Source organism: Trachurus trachurus, assembly GCF_905171665.1.
Source record: "Trachurus trachurus genome assembly, chromosome: 10".
In the NCBI taxonomy this organism is placed as follows: Eukaryota; Metazoa; Chordata; class Actinopteri; order Carangiformes; family Carangidae; genus Trachurus; species Trachurus trachurus.
Genome location: NC_139894.1, coordinates 25,604,657 through 25,619,315, shown reverse-complemented (window position 1 = coordinate 25,619,315; position 14,659 = coordinate 25,604,657). Strand labels below are relative to the sequence as shown.

Below are 14,659 nucleotides of genomic sequence, written 5' to 3'. Positions count from 1 at the left end.
CAACAGGGAAGGGGCCTTATCATTCATAGTTTCAATGACCTATCCATTTCAAAGCCGCACGGTGACAAAGCTTCAATCCTGAACAGTTTCTGAGCAACTAGAATCCTGTTGAATGGCGATGTAAAAACTCTGAACCCCAGTTTTTTTTTTCTTTTAACACATGTGGTAACAAAGACTTTTTGACAATACTGGACACTGCAAAAAAAGACAGCTCATGTGTCCGCTGCAATATTCATTTTAACTCTAAAAGAAAAAGAAAATAAAAACATATTGCAAACAGAGACAAAAATGCAAGGATTCATACAAAACACACTTTAAAAAGACAGCTATTTACAAACATCCTCCATTACAAAAATCTAATTTTTTAAATTTTTATTATGAGCAGTGTTCAGGTGAAATTACATCTTAAATTGGGCTCTATCCATATATTTACATTTTTCTATCTCTTCTTAATTTTTTTTTCTCCCCCAAAAATTTGAATAACATTAAGTGGTCACGAGAATGAATGAAAATGAGATATGGTTTGTGGTAATTTGGTAATGACTCCCTTGGCTGGTGTAGGTGAATGGATGCGCACCGATCCGAAACAAAAATATTTGATCTAGATGTGTTTCACAGAGGGCCACAGAGGGCTGCATGCTGAGTTAAAACACAGGACCACAAAAGCACGAGCAGCTGTTTAGGTTGTTAACTCTAAGGTCAACGACACGCAAAAGCCATTGGAGTCTTCCCCGAGTCTTCAAGCTGGGCTGCCTTTTATCTCAGCAGTGTATATCGGCTGATGGCAATAGTTTGTGGCAGCGGATGATGGGTCTCTCTGCTGGCGAATAAACATTCACCGGCAGTCTGACCGTTTGACTGGAGATAAACCTGGACCCGTCACTCTCAGTGTGTCTGTGCGTGTGCGTGCACGTGTGCATCAAACGTCAGCTCATGTCTGCGTGCTGAGGAATAGCTGTTCTTATCTCCTCTCCTCTCACACATCATTAACTGGGACTGCGGCGCTCCGTACTTTGGCAGCCACACTGTTTGGGAGCACCTAGCTCCGGTCCCAAAACAAGCCTGTTCAGCTGCTATACCACAGAGGCATTCACACACACACACACACACACACACACACAGATACACGCACAGACGGGGAGAAAACTGCAAATATAAGCACAAATAAGCACACATAGAAGCCCCTACATGTGCACACAGACAGACTTAAACACCATCCCCGCCACCACCACCACCACCGCCGCCAACACCGCCCCACCTAAAGGCGAGCTTCGGCGTGCACACGTGCACAAATCCAGCTGCAGTAAATCCTGTCTGGGTGCCGCTGCCCTGGGCTGTGTGATAGCTGAGCTGCAGTGTCCTCGCTGGCTGAACACCTTGACTGTGGAACATTCTGCACAGCATTTTTATTCACAGCACAACTGGTGAGAGGATGGAAAAATGAATGCTAAACTACCTCCGTATACCCCACCCACCCCCAACCCCGCCACCCCACCCCAGCCCATACCCCAACCCCCAACCGCCATCTTCCTCTCAGGTTAAAGCCAAGTCACAGGAACATTTTCTCCTTCATCTGACGCTTTCTATCTCTCTCTCTCCCTCTCCTCCCCGGCTGGTGAGTGTGGGCACAGAGATGGCACATAGATTAGTCACATGCTGGCGATGCCACTGACTGTGCACTCCACTGACTCATCTACAGATGGCAGCCAATTGGCAATGGGCATCTGACAATACTGTATCCCAATGTTCATCCGTAGCTCTGTAGCCATCCAACTTATATATAGGGCATTCTACCTATGTAGGCCAGCCAATCAGTGCCCACCATCCAACCTACACCCACCTCGCCAAGGCAGCAGGCACCAGACTAACCGTTTGATGCTTACAGTGTAGCACCAAAGGCTAGAACAAACAACTATCAACCTGCCTGCTGTCTTGAAAACCATCTCCCCAAAAGCTCATCAGACACAATAAAACCCTCACTCGCTGCCAGCTGGAGCACTAGAAGGGCTTTATAAGATACCTGTCTGTCAGCGCGTCAGTCTGTCGGTCTGTCTTGTTTTTGAAGTTCATGATACAGTAACTTACTGTTCTACCCCTAAGCCAATAAGTCTGCCTAGATATAAGACAGGCCTGGACATGCCCAAACACACACACACACACACAAGCACATGCACTCACTAACACCCTCAGATACACACAAGTAGGTCATAAATACCAGAGTAATGGTAAAGCCCATATCAGACCAGTGGAGAAGGGAGTATCCCCGGAAACACACACACACACGTATACACACATACATACATACACACCTTGACATCAACAGTCCAGGTCAAGGTACTTTCTTGGGAAAATGAAAATGAACTCAATGGATGACGTGGGTGGTGAGATGGAGTGATAATGATGATCTATTCAACTCTATACATTGTGCACTTGTAGGAAAAGTCTAACAAAATACAACTGCTTTGTGAACTGACTTAGGGTTCGAGGAAATCCTCCATCAAAAATAGTAAGTAAGGCAAACATCAGAGGTGCGAAGGGAGAGGAACACATTATTCCACACACTGTGTCTGATACCTGAGCTATCTGGAGAGTTTCCTGGCCCAGCACGGAGCCCTGACTAACACACACACACACACGCCCAGACACGCACACATACACACACATACACACATGTTTAATGCTTGCACACAAACTGCAGGCTGAGTGGCGTTCGGGGCCTGTGTCAGCCTGCTCCTGCCTGTGCGCTAGGATGGTGTGTTTAATTGGGTGTAGCACAGACTGTACTTCAGGGAACTGAGATAAGTTATATCCTGCCCATTAAAAGGGGACAGCAAACCAGGAAGCTTAAGTTCCATCTGTTGGTTTGCTCCAGCCCCGCCCCCCTGTCGGAGCACAGCAGGGCGACGAAGAAGGTGGAAGGTGAAGGAAGGAGGAGGAGGAGGAGGAGGAGGGGTGTGGGGATTGTCAGACGACCCAAACAAACAGAATAAACCTCTCATCAGTCAGCTCGCAACCCCGCTGGTTACTGGTCAGTGCGTATCTCTCCAGATTTGTGCAGCAGGTGGTAGTAATAACAGGGGCTTGAAGAAGCATCAAGTCCCCAGAATGCAAAGGAAGGTGTTCTTCCCAAGAACATAAATCAAGCGCTCCTCTCTTCTCTCTCCTGGCTGTGTCGCTGGCTGTGCGGAGCATGTCAGACTTTGTAGTAGATGTTGGCAGGGCTCTGCGGTGGCATCTCCTGGACAATGTAGACGGGGTGCCCATAGTCGCCGCTCACCTTCTCATAGTGAGGGCAGTAGTTGTTCTCTGTCCGCAGTGGAATGATGATGTCACTGGGCTCCGTGCCAGCCGTGCCCCCGGGCAGCTTGGGATTGGACAGCGTGCTGAGCGAAAGCGCCGAGGGGCGGGGCTGCGAGTGGGCATTCTTCCTGGCACGCTTGCGCATCTTGATGAGAAGGATGACGAGGAGGAGGATGAGCAGGAGGAAGATGATGCAGCCGGCCCCGATGGCGGAGAACACGGCCACTCTGGATCCGAGGAAGCCGTCCGAGTTTGGCGAGGAACCCTGGTCCTGATTCATGGTGTCTAGAGGGAGAAATAAAAAGAGAGAGAGGTTAGGAACTGTGCAGGAGTTATTATGGGGGGAGGGAAGGTCAGAGAAGGAAGGTATTGCCATTTACTTTAGCTGAGGGGAGGGTAGTTCAACTCTAACCCCCCTCCCCTTCTTTTTTTTTACCTCATATTTCTATTTTATATTTGTGAGATTTATTATACGAAAAAAAAAGCTGAAATATGTACATCAAAAAGACGGATCTCATGTGGAGTTTTATTTTTCCATATGTAGACAATATGGGGTGCAAAATCCTTTCAGCACAGACGTCTGTTCTTGAAAATAGCCACAATTTAGCAGCTCTGTACTCACAAACAGAAAGCGGCTGTGCTCTCAACATTTGTGAATAAACATATGATTTTGAAATATTGCCTACAGTACCCTGACCAGGCAACTAGGCAATCAGGGGGCAATAACATTTACAGTAAGCCAGTTGTGTCATATGTAGATATCACTGTTCTGGTACTAAATCAACTATGATCACAGTCCCGTTTGTTGTTTGCTCTACATGACTAACAATCCCATTGAAGTAATCTAATTGAATTAGCTCAGTCAAAATAGCTTACTAATGAAATCTGTAGTCATCACTCAACATGACAAAGATTGCAAGCTTTGATAAGACTGAACACGGGCAAGTTGTATGACATGTCGAGGCCACGTTTGTATGGCAGAGGCCGAGCGAGATATGCAAAGCAGAAATAGACGAGGGCATATCTGAACATCTGATTTTTATTTATCCTTTTGTCTGAAGGGTTCAGGATTTTCTTTGGGGGGGGGGGGGGGGGGGGCTGTTGCTGGATGGGAGAGAGAATGACTGGCTCCTCCAGTGACTGAAATCTGAGAGGAACCAAATCTGTTTTCCATGTATGCATGCAGCTGCTGCCAAAGAGCAGGACTCACCATTCTCCCCACTCCACCCCCATCCCGTCCCACCAGCACCACCTCTTTTCTGTCCATGACCCCCACCCCACCCCCCTTCCTTACACACACACACAGGCAGAAGAAAGCTTCATACCTCGGGAAGCTGCCATCCCCACTAATGACTGTGTCTCCGCACCCGACTGACCACTCTGCACTTAACCATTTATTGAGGAGGGAATAACTGCGCCTTCTACCTTATCACGTCCAAATGACAACACTGAAAGCTACTGATTCCAGTCTTATCGGTGTAATCAGAGGCGTGAGGAATTTTGTACATTCTGGGAGCTGGAGAGGGGCTGTCAGAAATTTCATTCCTGAAATATCAGCCCCTCAAACCACAATGACACGTCCTTCATCCACCCTCCACTTCTTCACTTGACATAATCACTGATCTAACAATGGTAGACAGGTAAAAGCCCCAGAATAGGGAAAAGTGACATTAGGAAGTCTTTTTATAGAGAAACTAATGTCAAATAAGCAATTATTAAAAAAAGGACTGCTTATCACATTGGGACAGGCAGTACGGTCTGTACTTGGAGGAGGAAGTTTGTGGGATACAAAGTTGTAGAGTAAGTCAAAAAGTTTGTGTAGGGAGTGATCTGAAAAAAAGGAAGACGAAGAAGAAAGTGGTCCCTTTTGTGGGAAGCAGCTATGAAAGGTGCTGGCGAAAACAGGAAACAAGTAAGGCCCAGAGCATCCGAGGAGGCTCAAGTGACTTCTTCGATTATCTCTGCTTTTAATCTTCATTGATCTGCAATTCTAATGAGGTGTAAAAAGATATATAATAAAGAAGTATGTCTTTGAGTCTCCTTGGGTGCAGCACACCCTTTATGTAAAGTATGAACAAGTGAAGTGACTCAGGGCAAGCTGTATTTGTTTTAGGTGGGGTTCCTTATTGTTTAATTGCAAGCTGTGTTTTGTGCGCATTATTTTATTCTGTACAACACCGGGTCTACACCTATTTCAGCATGTTGACCCCCGGCAAGCAAGGGCACGCCTGCAGCATGAGAGAGCCATATGAGGCAACACACTGGAGAGTCAACTATGGTTTTTATTTTCTCTTTTGAGGCTAAATGTGATTAATTATTACCAAAACCCTTGAGGCTGTGAATATTCGTTTTTTTTTTTCCTTTTCATTTTGAAAACCTTTATCTTACTAAAATGTTTGCACACTAGACACTAGACAGCATTCTGGAAAGAGTTTCGAGCAGTAGTTTATGAGCGTGCTCTTGGCCTGTCAATCTACTCACCAGGGTTTCCTGGCATCTCGGGTCCAATACGACCCTGGTCAGGCGGACTGGGACTGGACTCCGGTATGGCATTGTCTTCCGGAGCCTCCGGCGCCGCAGGGTTCGCTGCGTTCGGAACTGTGGGAAACAAGAAACACACAAAAAAACTCAGCCTTGGCGAGCAGCACCCCCTGAATTACAATGACTCGCTCCTCTGCATCGGCAAGGATTATTTTTTATTATCTTTTGATACATCTTTTATACACAGAGAAGGTTATCTTTGCATGTGTTGAAAGCATCTCAGAAGTGAAGATAAAAGCACAAAAAGAGGAAGGACAAGTTAGCAACCGTCTGTGAGACATGCCAGTATCCCTGTCCTGTCGTAAAAACTGAGCTCACATCTACATCAGCGACTCCTTCAGCAAACACTCAGACAGGCATTTCCAACACTGACACTTTCATGAGAACGTAACACACTCTCCCACACAAACACAGACGCACATGCACACACGTAAGCACACACCCAGAGTATACTTACAATATACTTAGGCATGGCAGAATGAGGGTAAAGTAGTTATATATTAACTTTTTATTGTTTTTACATTATTCATCACGTTAAAAGGCCATAATATGCCTTATTTATTGCTCTGGCTTTAACTCTGCCTGAATGAGGCACACTTCTGAAGAGGAGAGAATAGGAGGACAGGAAGAGAAGAGGGGAGGCAAGGAGAGGAGAAGAGGGGAGGGGGTTGCATAAGCTCTGAGGGGAAGGCAAAGGAAACAGACAGTTTATCTGTCTGTCTGTTGTGATTCCAGCACATGCACTTTGAAGTCTTTGTGCGGTAAACACTGGTGGGTCCACGGCGTGGCTATTTAGCAGGGCCGGGCCGGCAGACAGAGTGCTGTTATAAACTATTACCGATGCCGGTCAGATGGATTCCACAGTCGCCTATCTGATGCTGCTCCTCTATCATGCCTTATCTGCATCTGCCCAAAGGCTTGCTCAAGGCGTGTGTGTGTGAGAAACAGAAGAGTGAGGCATGTGGGGAGGCAATTTTCATTTGAGTCCCTCGTGGCAAGTTTGTGTGGCGTGTGTGTGGTCGTGCATATGTGACTGTGAGTGTGTGAGTGAGAAGGCCCTGACAGCCTAGCAGTATTTTCTATTTCCAACCCAGTTTGTCCGAGACTCGCGGAGGGAAATAATTTGGGTGTGGAGCGTCTAGCAGATTGAACGATAGAAAAGAGACAGGAAAATGAGGACAGACAAAGAAGGAAAGGAAGATAAATCCATGGCAGTGTCCACTTCTTTTTTTTTGTTTGTTTTTTGGCGGAAATAACATTTTAAACAAATCGATCCCCTCTCCTCTTCTATCCTCTTTCTGTGTCCAGACCACCACCACATTGCACCATACTGATTGCAGCAGTGGTGAACATAGCCGTGAGCTGTTGTGTGCCGTCAATAATTGATGAGAAAAGACAGGAGTGAGAAGTGGGAACATTCACGCATGGCAGAGGATATGAGAGGACACAGTGATCTGATTCACTCCATGCATATAGCCTCGGCACTGTGTGTCAACCACTGAGCATGTGCGGGGAGCGTTGTAATGTTCTGACCCATTTTTCTGTGTGTACTGCTGACATTTCCCTTAGCTATGCAGACAGCAACTACCTCAGAACTGCCAACCCACCAGAAGGAGGGAGAAGGCGGGAGGGGGAGGCGGAGGAGAGAGGGAGACAGTGATCGAGCGACACAGGAGAGACAGATATGTTGAGGAGTATAGAAGGGAGAGAAAATGGGGTGGGGGGTGGGGGGCAGAGATGCGTGCGAGGCAGTGAGTCAACATATTTCTAATGAGCGCAGTGACATGATGTGGTAGAGGAGAAAGAATCCGCTGAACGGCGATAGATGTATAAAATATGGCCTGCCCATATTTCCTGTTCATTCAATTTCTCTTCCTTTTAACTTCACATTTTACATCAAGACAAAAGACGGAACGCAAGGCATTTAAAGCACAATTAGATATCAGCGTGTCAGGGCGCATAACTTCCCACAAATGGATGATTCAACGTGATTAAACCGCGGGAGTGTCTTAACAGGAAAATGCAAATGTAACATTAAAAGAATGTGCTCATATCGCACAGCAGGATGAGTCACCAAAATGTGATCCATAGTGCAAAGTGCAAAGGAGTGAGAGTGGACATATGGGACGATCTTGGGGAATTGGCTGGAGAAAAGTGTTGGCATTCAGATACGGAGACATACAGTGGAAATGTGGCCTAAACACAATAGCATCTTGGGCCAGAGCCAAGCGGAGCACAGGTTTTTTTTTTGTGTTTGTTGAAACAACAATCTAGTGTGGCCGCTGAAGGTTGAGTGTAAAGCTGCAAATAAGGATTGTTTTCATTACTGAGCATTCTTTTGAGGGCTTTTCCTTCAATAAATTGATTGAAATGTCAGAAAATAGTGAGTCAATCACAGTTTTTCAGAGCCCAAGGTGATGAACAAACAGCCCAGGAGCCAAATTCATTTCCATTTTGGATTCAACAAAACCAAAGAGAGAGCAGCATATTTTCAGTTTTCAGAGGCTACAACCTGAAAATGTTTGAATTTTTTTAGCATGATAAATGAATCTGTTGCATGACTGACAATCAAATGCAATCAAATGAATTTCCTGTCAACCCTTTAGCCAGTTAATCAGCAAATACTTTCAGCCCTATTGGAGCCAATCAAAAACATAACTATTTTTAAAGACAGCAAATTATATATCTTCCATGCAGAGAGATGATGATCTGATAAATGAGGGACTGCTGTTTTTCTTCGTCATACATGATTGTAAACTGAATATATTTGGGTTTGACCTGTTTGCATAAAACTGAAAATGGTTGGATCACAGTGGTGGAGAAAATATTCAGATTTTTTACATGAACAAAAAAAAAAAGTCTTGCAAATATAAGCAGCATTTTTTAGTACAATTATAATTAGTCAATGTGGAGCTTTCTTAACAATTTTAAAAGTTGTTTTATTGAGAGAAATATTATTAGCAGATGCCATGCAAAATATTTCATTTTTAGGTCAAGATGTCCAATAAATAATATAGAAATACTCAAGCAAAGTAAAAAATTACTTCAAAAGCATTCTTAAGCACAGTACTTTAATGAATGCACTCAAATTGTAAATTGTCCAATAAAACAAGTAATTTAAATGTGTCATCTTGTGCTGTGGGAATTTACATTATTCATTTTTCTGTATTTTCTCACATGTTAATTAGAATAATTGGCAGTTTCCCCCGATAATGAAAACAGTCATTATTGCAGTCCTGATAGTGCCTGCTTTATGTTTGCAGGGGAAAACAATCACCTAGAAAAAGTCAAAACAAAGTTTGTGTCAATGCTCTCATTTCTCACGGCCCTTCTTCAAATAGTTACTGGGTTGGGTGGGCACATTATGCATCAAAAATTCCACCCACAGAAATAGATTTTTAAAAAGTAGTAGCAGCTGGGCCAGCAGCATCTCTTCTAACAAGGTTTTTAGGGCACATCGATTGTGAGTGACAGCTCACTTCAGACCGTTTTGGGAAATGAGTGCATGGCTCTGGCGAGGTTGAGGAACAGCCGGCAGCCGCAGGAACACACACACAGACAGGAGCCGAGAGGAAGTTTCCTAGAACTTTCCTCGAATGACACGTTTTCTTTCAAATTTCATTAATATGCTCAGAGAGTTGTTGTTTTCTCTTTTTTTCCCTCAATAATAGGGAATAGTAATAGTTCAGTGTAAAAGTCTGTGTTTCCTGCACTCATGCAGACGTGTTGTCATTTGGCGATAGTGTTGCAATCCCCGGCTGTCGGATGCTCTAATTGACCTACATGGAGAGATAATGTGATGCCTGCCTGTTTCTGGGATGGCAGTGGGTATTTTTCTCTGTATCTGCTGAATTTGTTCATACTCAGACCTTGCTAGCATCAGCAGCTTGTTAGCTTCTATTCTCCCTCTGACTGCCAGGATACACTGCTGTCAACCCACTAGCCCCCCCCACACACACACACACACACACACACACACACACACACACACACACACACATACACACACACACACACACACACACACACACACACACACACACACACACACACACACACACACACACACATTTCTCTCTCTCTCTCTCTCTGCCTCTTTTTCTCTCTGCAGATTCCTTAGAAAGTCAGTTTATTTCTGACATGTTGAGATCCAGCATCTAAGCTGAATCAGATCATCGTGGCGGGCAGATGTTCCTCTGAGACGATGGTTAGTGTCTGTTTCGGTCAAAACAACCATACTAAGGAAGGGGGGAATGTTTACGGAGTAACACATCTGTGTACTGTACACTGTCAAAATCAGGATATAGATGTCCACGTATTGAGTAAAAGTATGTCTAAAAGTGAAATGTGTGATGCAAACCAAATGTTGTGTCCAAGGATATCTAAACAAAACTCTCTTGTTTACTTCCAGCATTTTTAGATGACTTATCCCGACTGTGCTCTTACATTGTGATTTCAAACACATTTTCACTCAGTGATGACTGTGTAATAAACGAGCTGAGAAACAGCTGAGGAACATCAGAAGATGAAGTGGGGCCATTCTTCAATGTGCTATTGTTTCTTATAAATGATCCAATTTTCTACACTGTTTGCACAAACAGAATTTAAATATGAATAGATGTGCTCAAAACTACTGTGTATGGTCAGTGGAGCTGACCGATATGGTAACAATCTTCTATCATAATTTTACACCATAATATTGAGACATATCATGATTTAATTGAGAAACCAGCCAGATGGGAAAGTTCTTTTATGGCAAACTTACACTGAAAAAAATCAGACCACTACATCACATTGAAGCAAAAATCCCATAAATCCAATAGTGCAGTCCATAAAGTAGTCCTGCTTATTGATTTGTAGCATTGCCTGCAATGACCTGGTACAACTGCATATATTAAAGGGGCAGTTACCTCAGAGTCACTGGTATGCAAAGATGACACATCTCTGTCATCGACTTACACCATAAATCAGTGACGTCGCCCAACCCATGTACATTCTCAGACATAAAGGTTTCTTTACACTCTGGGGTTATTTGTTTAAGTGTGTAATTGTATGTCATTAAAAATAATTAACGCAACGTTTAACTGTGTTATCAATTACTCACACAAAGCGGTTATCAATGCTAAGTAATAATTGTTGACAAATTTTGTTGACAGTTTTTTTTCTTCCAAAATGAATTATCACTTAAGACTCTAAATTACCACATGTGGAGATGCGTGGTTTTCTTATATACAGGGACGCTTGACTGCAATTATCAGAATAGCATAATATTAAGATTTTTTACAGATTTCAGCTACAGTGCATCAAATGCAAATACTAAATTTTATGTAAAAGTAAGTTAATTGAGGAGATATGTTGCTTGGGTTCCTTTTCACTTGAATCAAGAACCTAGTAAAGTGAGTCACATGTCATTATGATGCAACAGTAATGAAAGTTGCAAAACCCAGCTCAAAGTAATAAGACTACAGCAGTTATAGAAAATAAAACGTAAAAGCTTCAACGCTGGTGGCCTGTTCATTTCATAACACAACTTTACAGTTTCAGAAAATGCGAGTCCCGTCAGAGGCCGGTGGCGGACAAAGTCACGCTAGGCACACATGGCGATAAATGAAAATGTCACACCAAAGTGAAACATGGCTTTGAGGCAGCACTGCTGTATTGTGTTCTACATGTGAGGTGAGCGCACATTTACCTTGCCCGACTTTCATGATGACTTTCATGGCTCGGCTCTTGCACACGCCTCCCTCTCGGTTCTCCAGGCCCTCCACTGTGCCGTTGGAGGTTGCTGGAGGAGGGGGAAGGAGAAGAAGACAAAGGGATAGAGGGGAGAAGGTGTAGGACAAGAAGTGATGGGGAGTAAAGAGAGGGGAGGCAGGAGAAAGAGGAGGAGAGAAGATGACACACTGGTTAATGAGCACGTCCATAACACACAGAACTAATCAATATTTACGACAAGCACTGATTAGCTGTTCCAGTGATTAGCCGTTCTCACCCTCAATCAACCGGCAGCTCCTCTCAACGGTATCTCTCATTAACACAATAAAGTGAAGTCAAATGAATGGAACAACATTAGAGGCTACTGAAGGGGGCGGTGGGGGTGCTGAGGTGGAGAGGAGGACTATGGACAAACCTGTGTGTGTGTGTGTGTCTGAGAAAGTGTGTGTTTTCAGTCTGTGCATAGTTTAGCAGTGAGACATGCCAGCCAGAGTTCCAGCTGCTTGCCAAGTCCTCGAGCTGCTTACTCCCTCTGAGCCACATGTGTCATTACTTGCTGGTTGTGCTGAGAGCTAAATGCCTCCCTTAATGTTCGTGCGTACATTTATATATTAGAGCGTGTCTGCGTCTGTGTGTGTGTGTGTGTGCGTGTCAGCCTCCCTTCATTTGTTTTGTAAGTGTGCGGCGGGCTCTGACTTGAGTGAGGAGCTCAGGGTCGAGGGTTGTTTATTCAATGTCACATTCACTTCAGACAGTGTGACACAATTGGCTGTCTATTTTAGGGCCCATGATAATGACCTAGGGAGACAGAGTGTGACTCTGACCTTTACACTGAGTGGCTATGCACAAGGCAGTTGTGTATATGTGTACGTGTGTGTGTGTGTGTGGGTGTGCGTCTGTGTGGGCGCATGCGATGGCAGCTCTAATTTTGGAATTCCCCAAATGCTCTCCATCTCCGCTCCTGCTGGTCTAACTTCTCCCTTCCTCTGAAATGCTTTTGTTTCTTTTCCTCACAGTATCCGTCTTGGTCACTCACTCTGTCTCTCCCTCCCTCTGTTTTTTCGCTCACTTCATTTAGTTTTTTATCTGCACTATCTGGCTCTACCCCTCCCTTTCCCTCCCTCTTAACTCAATGACCATCTCCCTGGGTGATTGCTTCAGATGGCACCCTCATTATGATGAGATAGTCTTGGAGAGGGTGCTTATCTAATGATGACACAATGAGCGGCAGACTCGGCTACAGATGTAGTGGGGGTGGGGGCGGTTAGGGTGGATCCAAAAACAATGCGCTCCAAACATTCAGTTACTTGTCTCGCTGGCACGATGTATCAATGTTTCTACATGCATTTCCCCGCTGTAAACTGATGTTGTACCAAGCTGAGTTCAAATCTGGATCTGGCTCTGCAGCAACGGAAAGACTCATCTAGTTGATTCATGCCTTGTCATTCCAAAGCATTATTAATGCTGACATTTTGCTGCCCTGTGGGATTTCAGCTTTGTACTCCAGCGAAATTGAAGAAAACTAAATAATGAATTGCACTAATATTATGTTACATTATCAGATCATACTCAGGCTCTAAATTACAAAGGGAACCACAACATTTTGTTAGTGCGGCTGGAGTACGTGATAATTTGTGAGAATGATTGTGATAACATCGTGTCAGGAGCTCTTTGGCAAATTCCCCCTGCTGTAGACTCAACATGACTGAGTGAACCCGACACTGAAATATATACGGAGGTTTTACTTATTACTATATAATGTATATATGAGGGGCCAGAGGAAAGAGTGCACAGCAGGAACAAAAAGATTTTAAATTTACGTGGGACATTAATGTGAATGAACACTCAGGGCTAAGTGAGTCTTATGATTTATGTAAAGTCTATGCAAGGACCATGTCTCTGCTAACGGGAACATTCGAAGACAGTGAGGTGAACGGCCTGTTTCCAGTCTTAAAGGCACACTGACTCGCAGCCAGAACGGCCCAGACGCTGCCACACGTGCTAACCTCATCCTGCCATTTTCCACCCAATTTCTCCTCTTCTTTCAATTTTTAAATTTCCAGGGCAATGTTATACAAAAATTAGCGCTTTGAAGATCGAGCTCAAAGGCGCTGAATAATCTGACTAAGAGTAAGCGTCATGCTATGAATTTTATCCACTCAGAGAGCAAATCTTCTCTGTGTTAACTTGCTTCTGTCATCTAAATTAACTATTCCTTCAGGCTGGCTGAACAGGCTCCTGCATTACTGATGTGGCATGATGATAAGTTGGTCTTGGGAGGCTCCTGTTTAGACTAAAAACTGAAAGAGAGCTGTATTTATAAAGAGATGATCGCTTTATACGTTGTTTGTATTCAGGCCATTTAAAATGTCAAATAATTCAAGGCCTTTACAGTACCACTGGAAATTCATAATCGGATTAACCGTGTCCAATTTTAACCACATTTCCTTATGTGAATCCATCTTTAAGTACTATTCAAGATGGAAATCTACTACAGGAGCAACTGTTGAGTGTGTAAAAAAAAAACTCTTGCAGTCCGTAAAGCACCACGCGCTCCTGTGTTGGTTCCCGTCTGGTATCAGTGTATTTACATCTATCATGTCAGGGTTCACTCAAAAAAAAAAAAAAAGATGATTGCCAGCTACAATTCTCCAACTCTGACTGAAACCCTACTCCACAACAAGGACACACTGCCAGCTTTTTTTTTTTTAATCTGAAAGCCTCTCAGTCACTCCATCTACTCTTTCTCTCACTCAATTTTTTCTCCCTCTCTCTAACCCTCTCTCCCTCATTTCATCCTGGCATACTGACGTTAATCCAAATCTGGATTTCCCGATATTAAAAGGCCGACGGTCATGTCATGTTTTGGAAAGAGGAAACTGGGGAATTGGGTCTTCCTATGTGTCTCAGCGGAGATAAAAACACAAGGGGATAAAGCATCAACAGGACCAAGAACAAAGAAGCTTCCAGCCTGCTGCTGATGATTTAGTGGAGCAAACCAGTTTGACGTTAGCGGTCCAGAATACCAAAAGAACTGGTCATTGCATGAAGGAATGTTGCTTTTTTTTTTTTTTTTTTTAATAAAGCGGTCGGCTCCAAAGAG

General features: G+C 44.0%; 1 protein-coding gene across 1 annotated transcript in view; it reads right to left on the bottom strand.

The window, feature by feature from the left end:
* Nucleotides 1–1,526: 1,526 nt before the first annotated feature.
* Nucleotides 1,527–14,659, bottom strand: part of efnb1 (ephrin-B1) — a 58,360-nt gene continuing 45,227 nt past the window's right edge. Inside the window, exons 3-5 of the mRNA XM_083980549.1 lie at nucleotides 11,534–11,626; nucleotides 5,782–5,898; nucleotides 1,527–3,585 (exon numbers count right to left, since the gene is read on the bottom strand). Coding sequence (XP_083836675.1) covers nucleotides 3,194–3,585; nucleotides 5,782–5,898; nucleotides 11,534–11,626 — 602 coding nt within the window. The 3' untranslated portion in view covers nucleotides 1,527–3,193. The remainder of the gene's footprint in view (nucleotides 3,586–5,781; nucleotides 5,899–11,533; nucleotides 11,627–14,659) is intronic.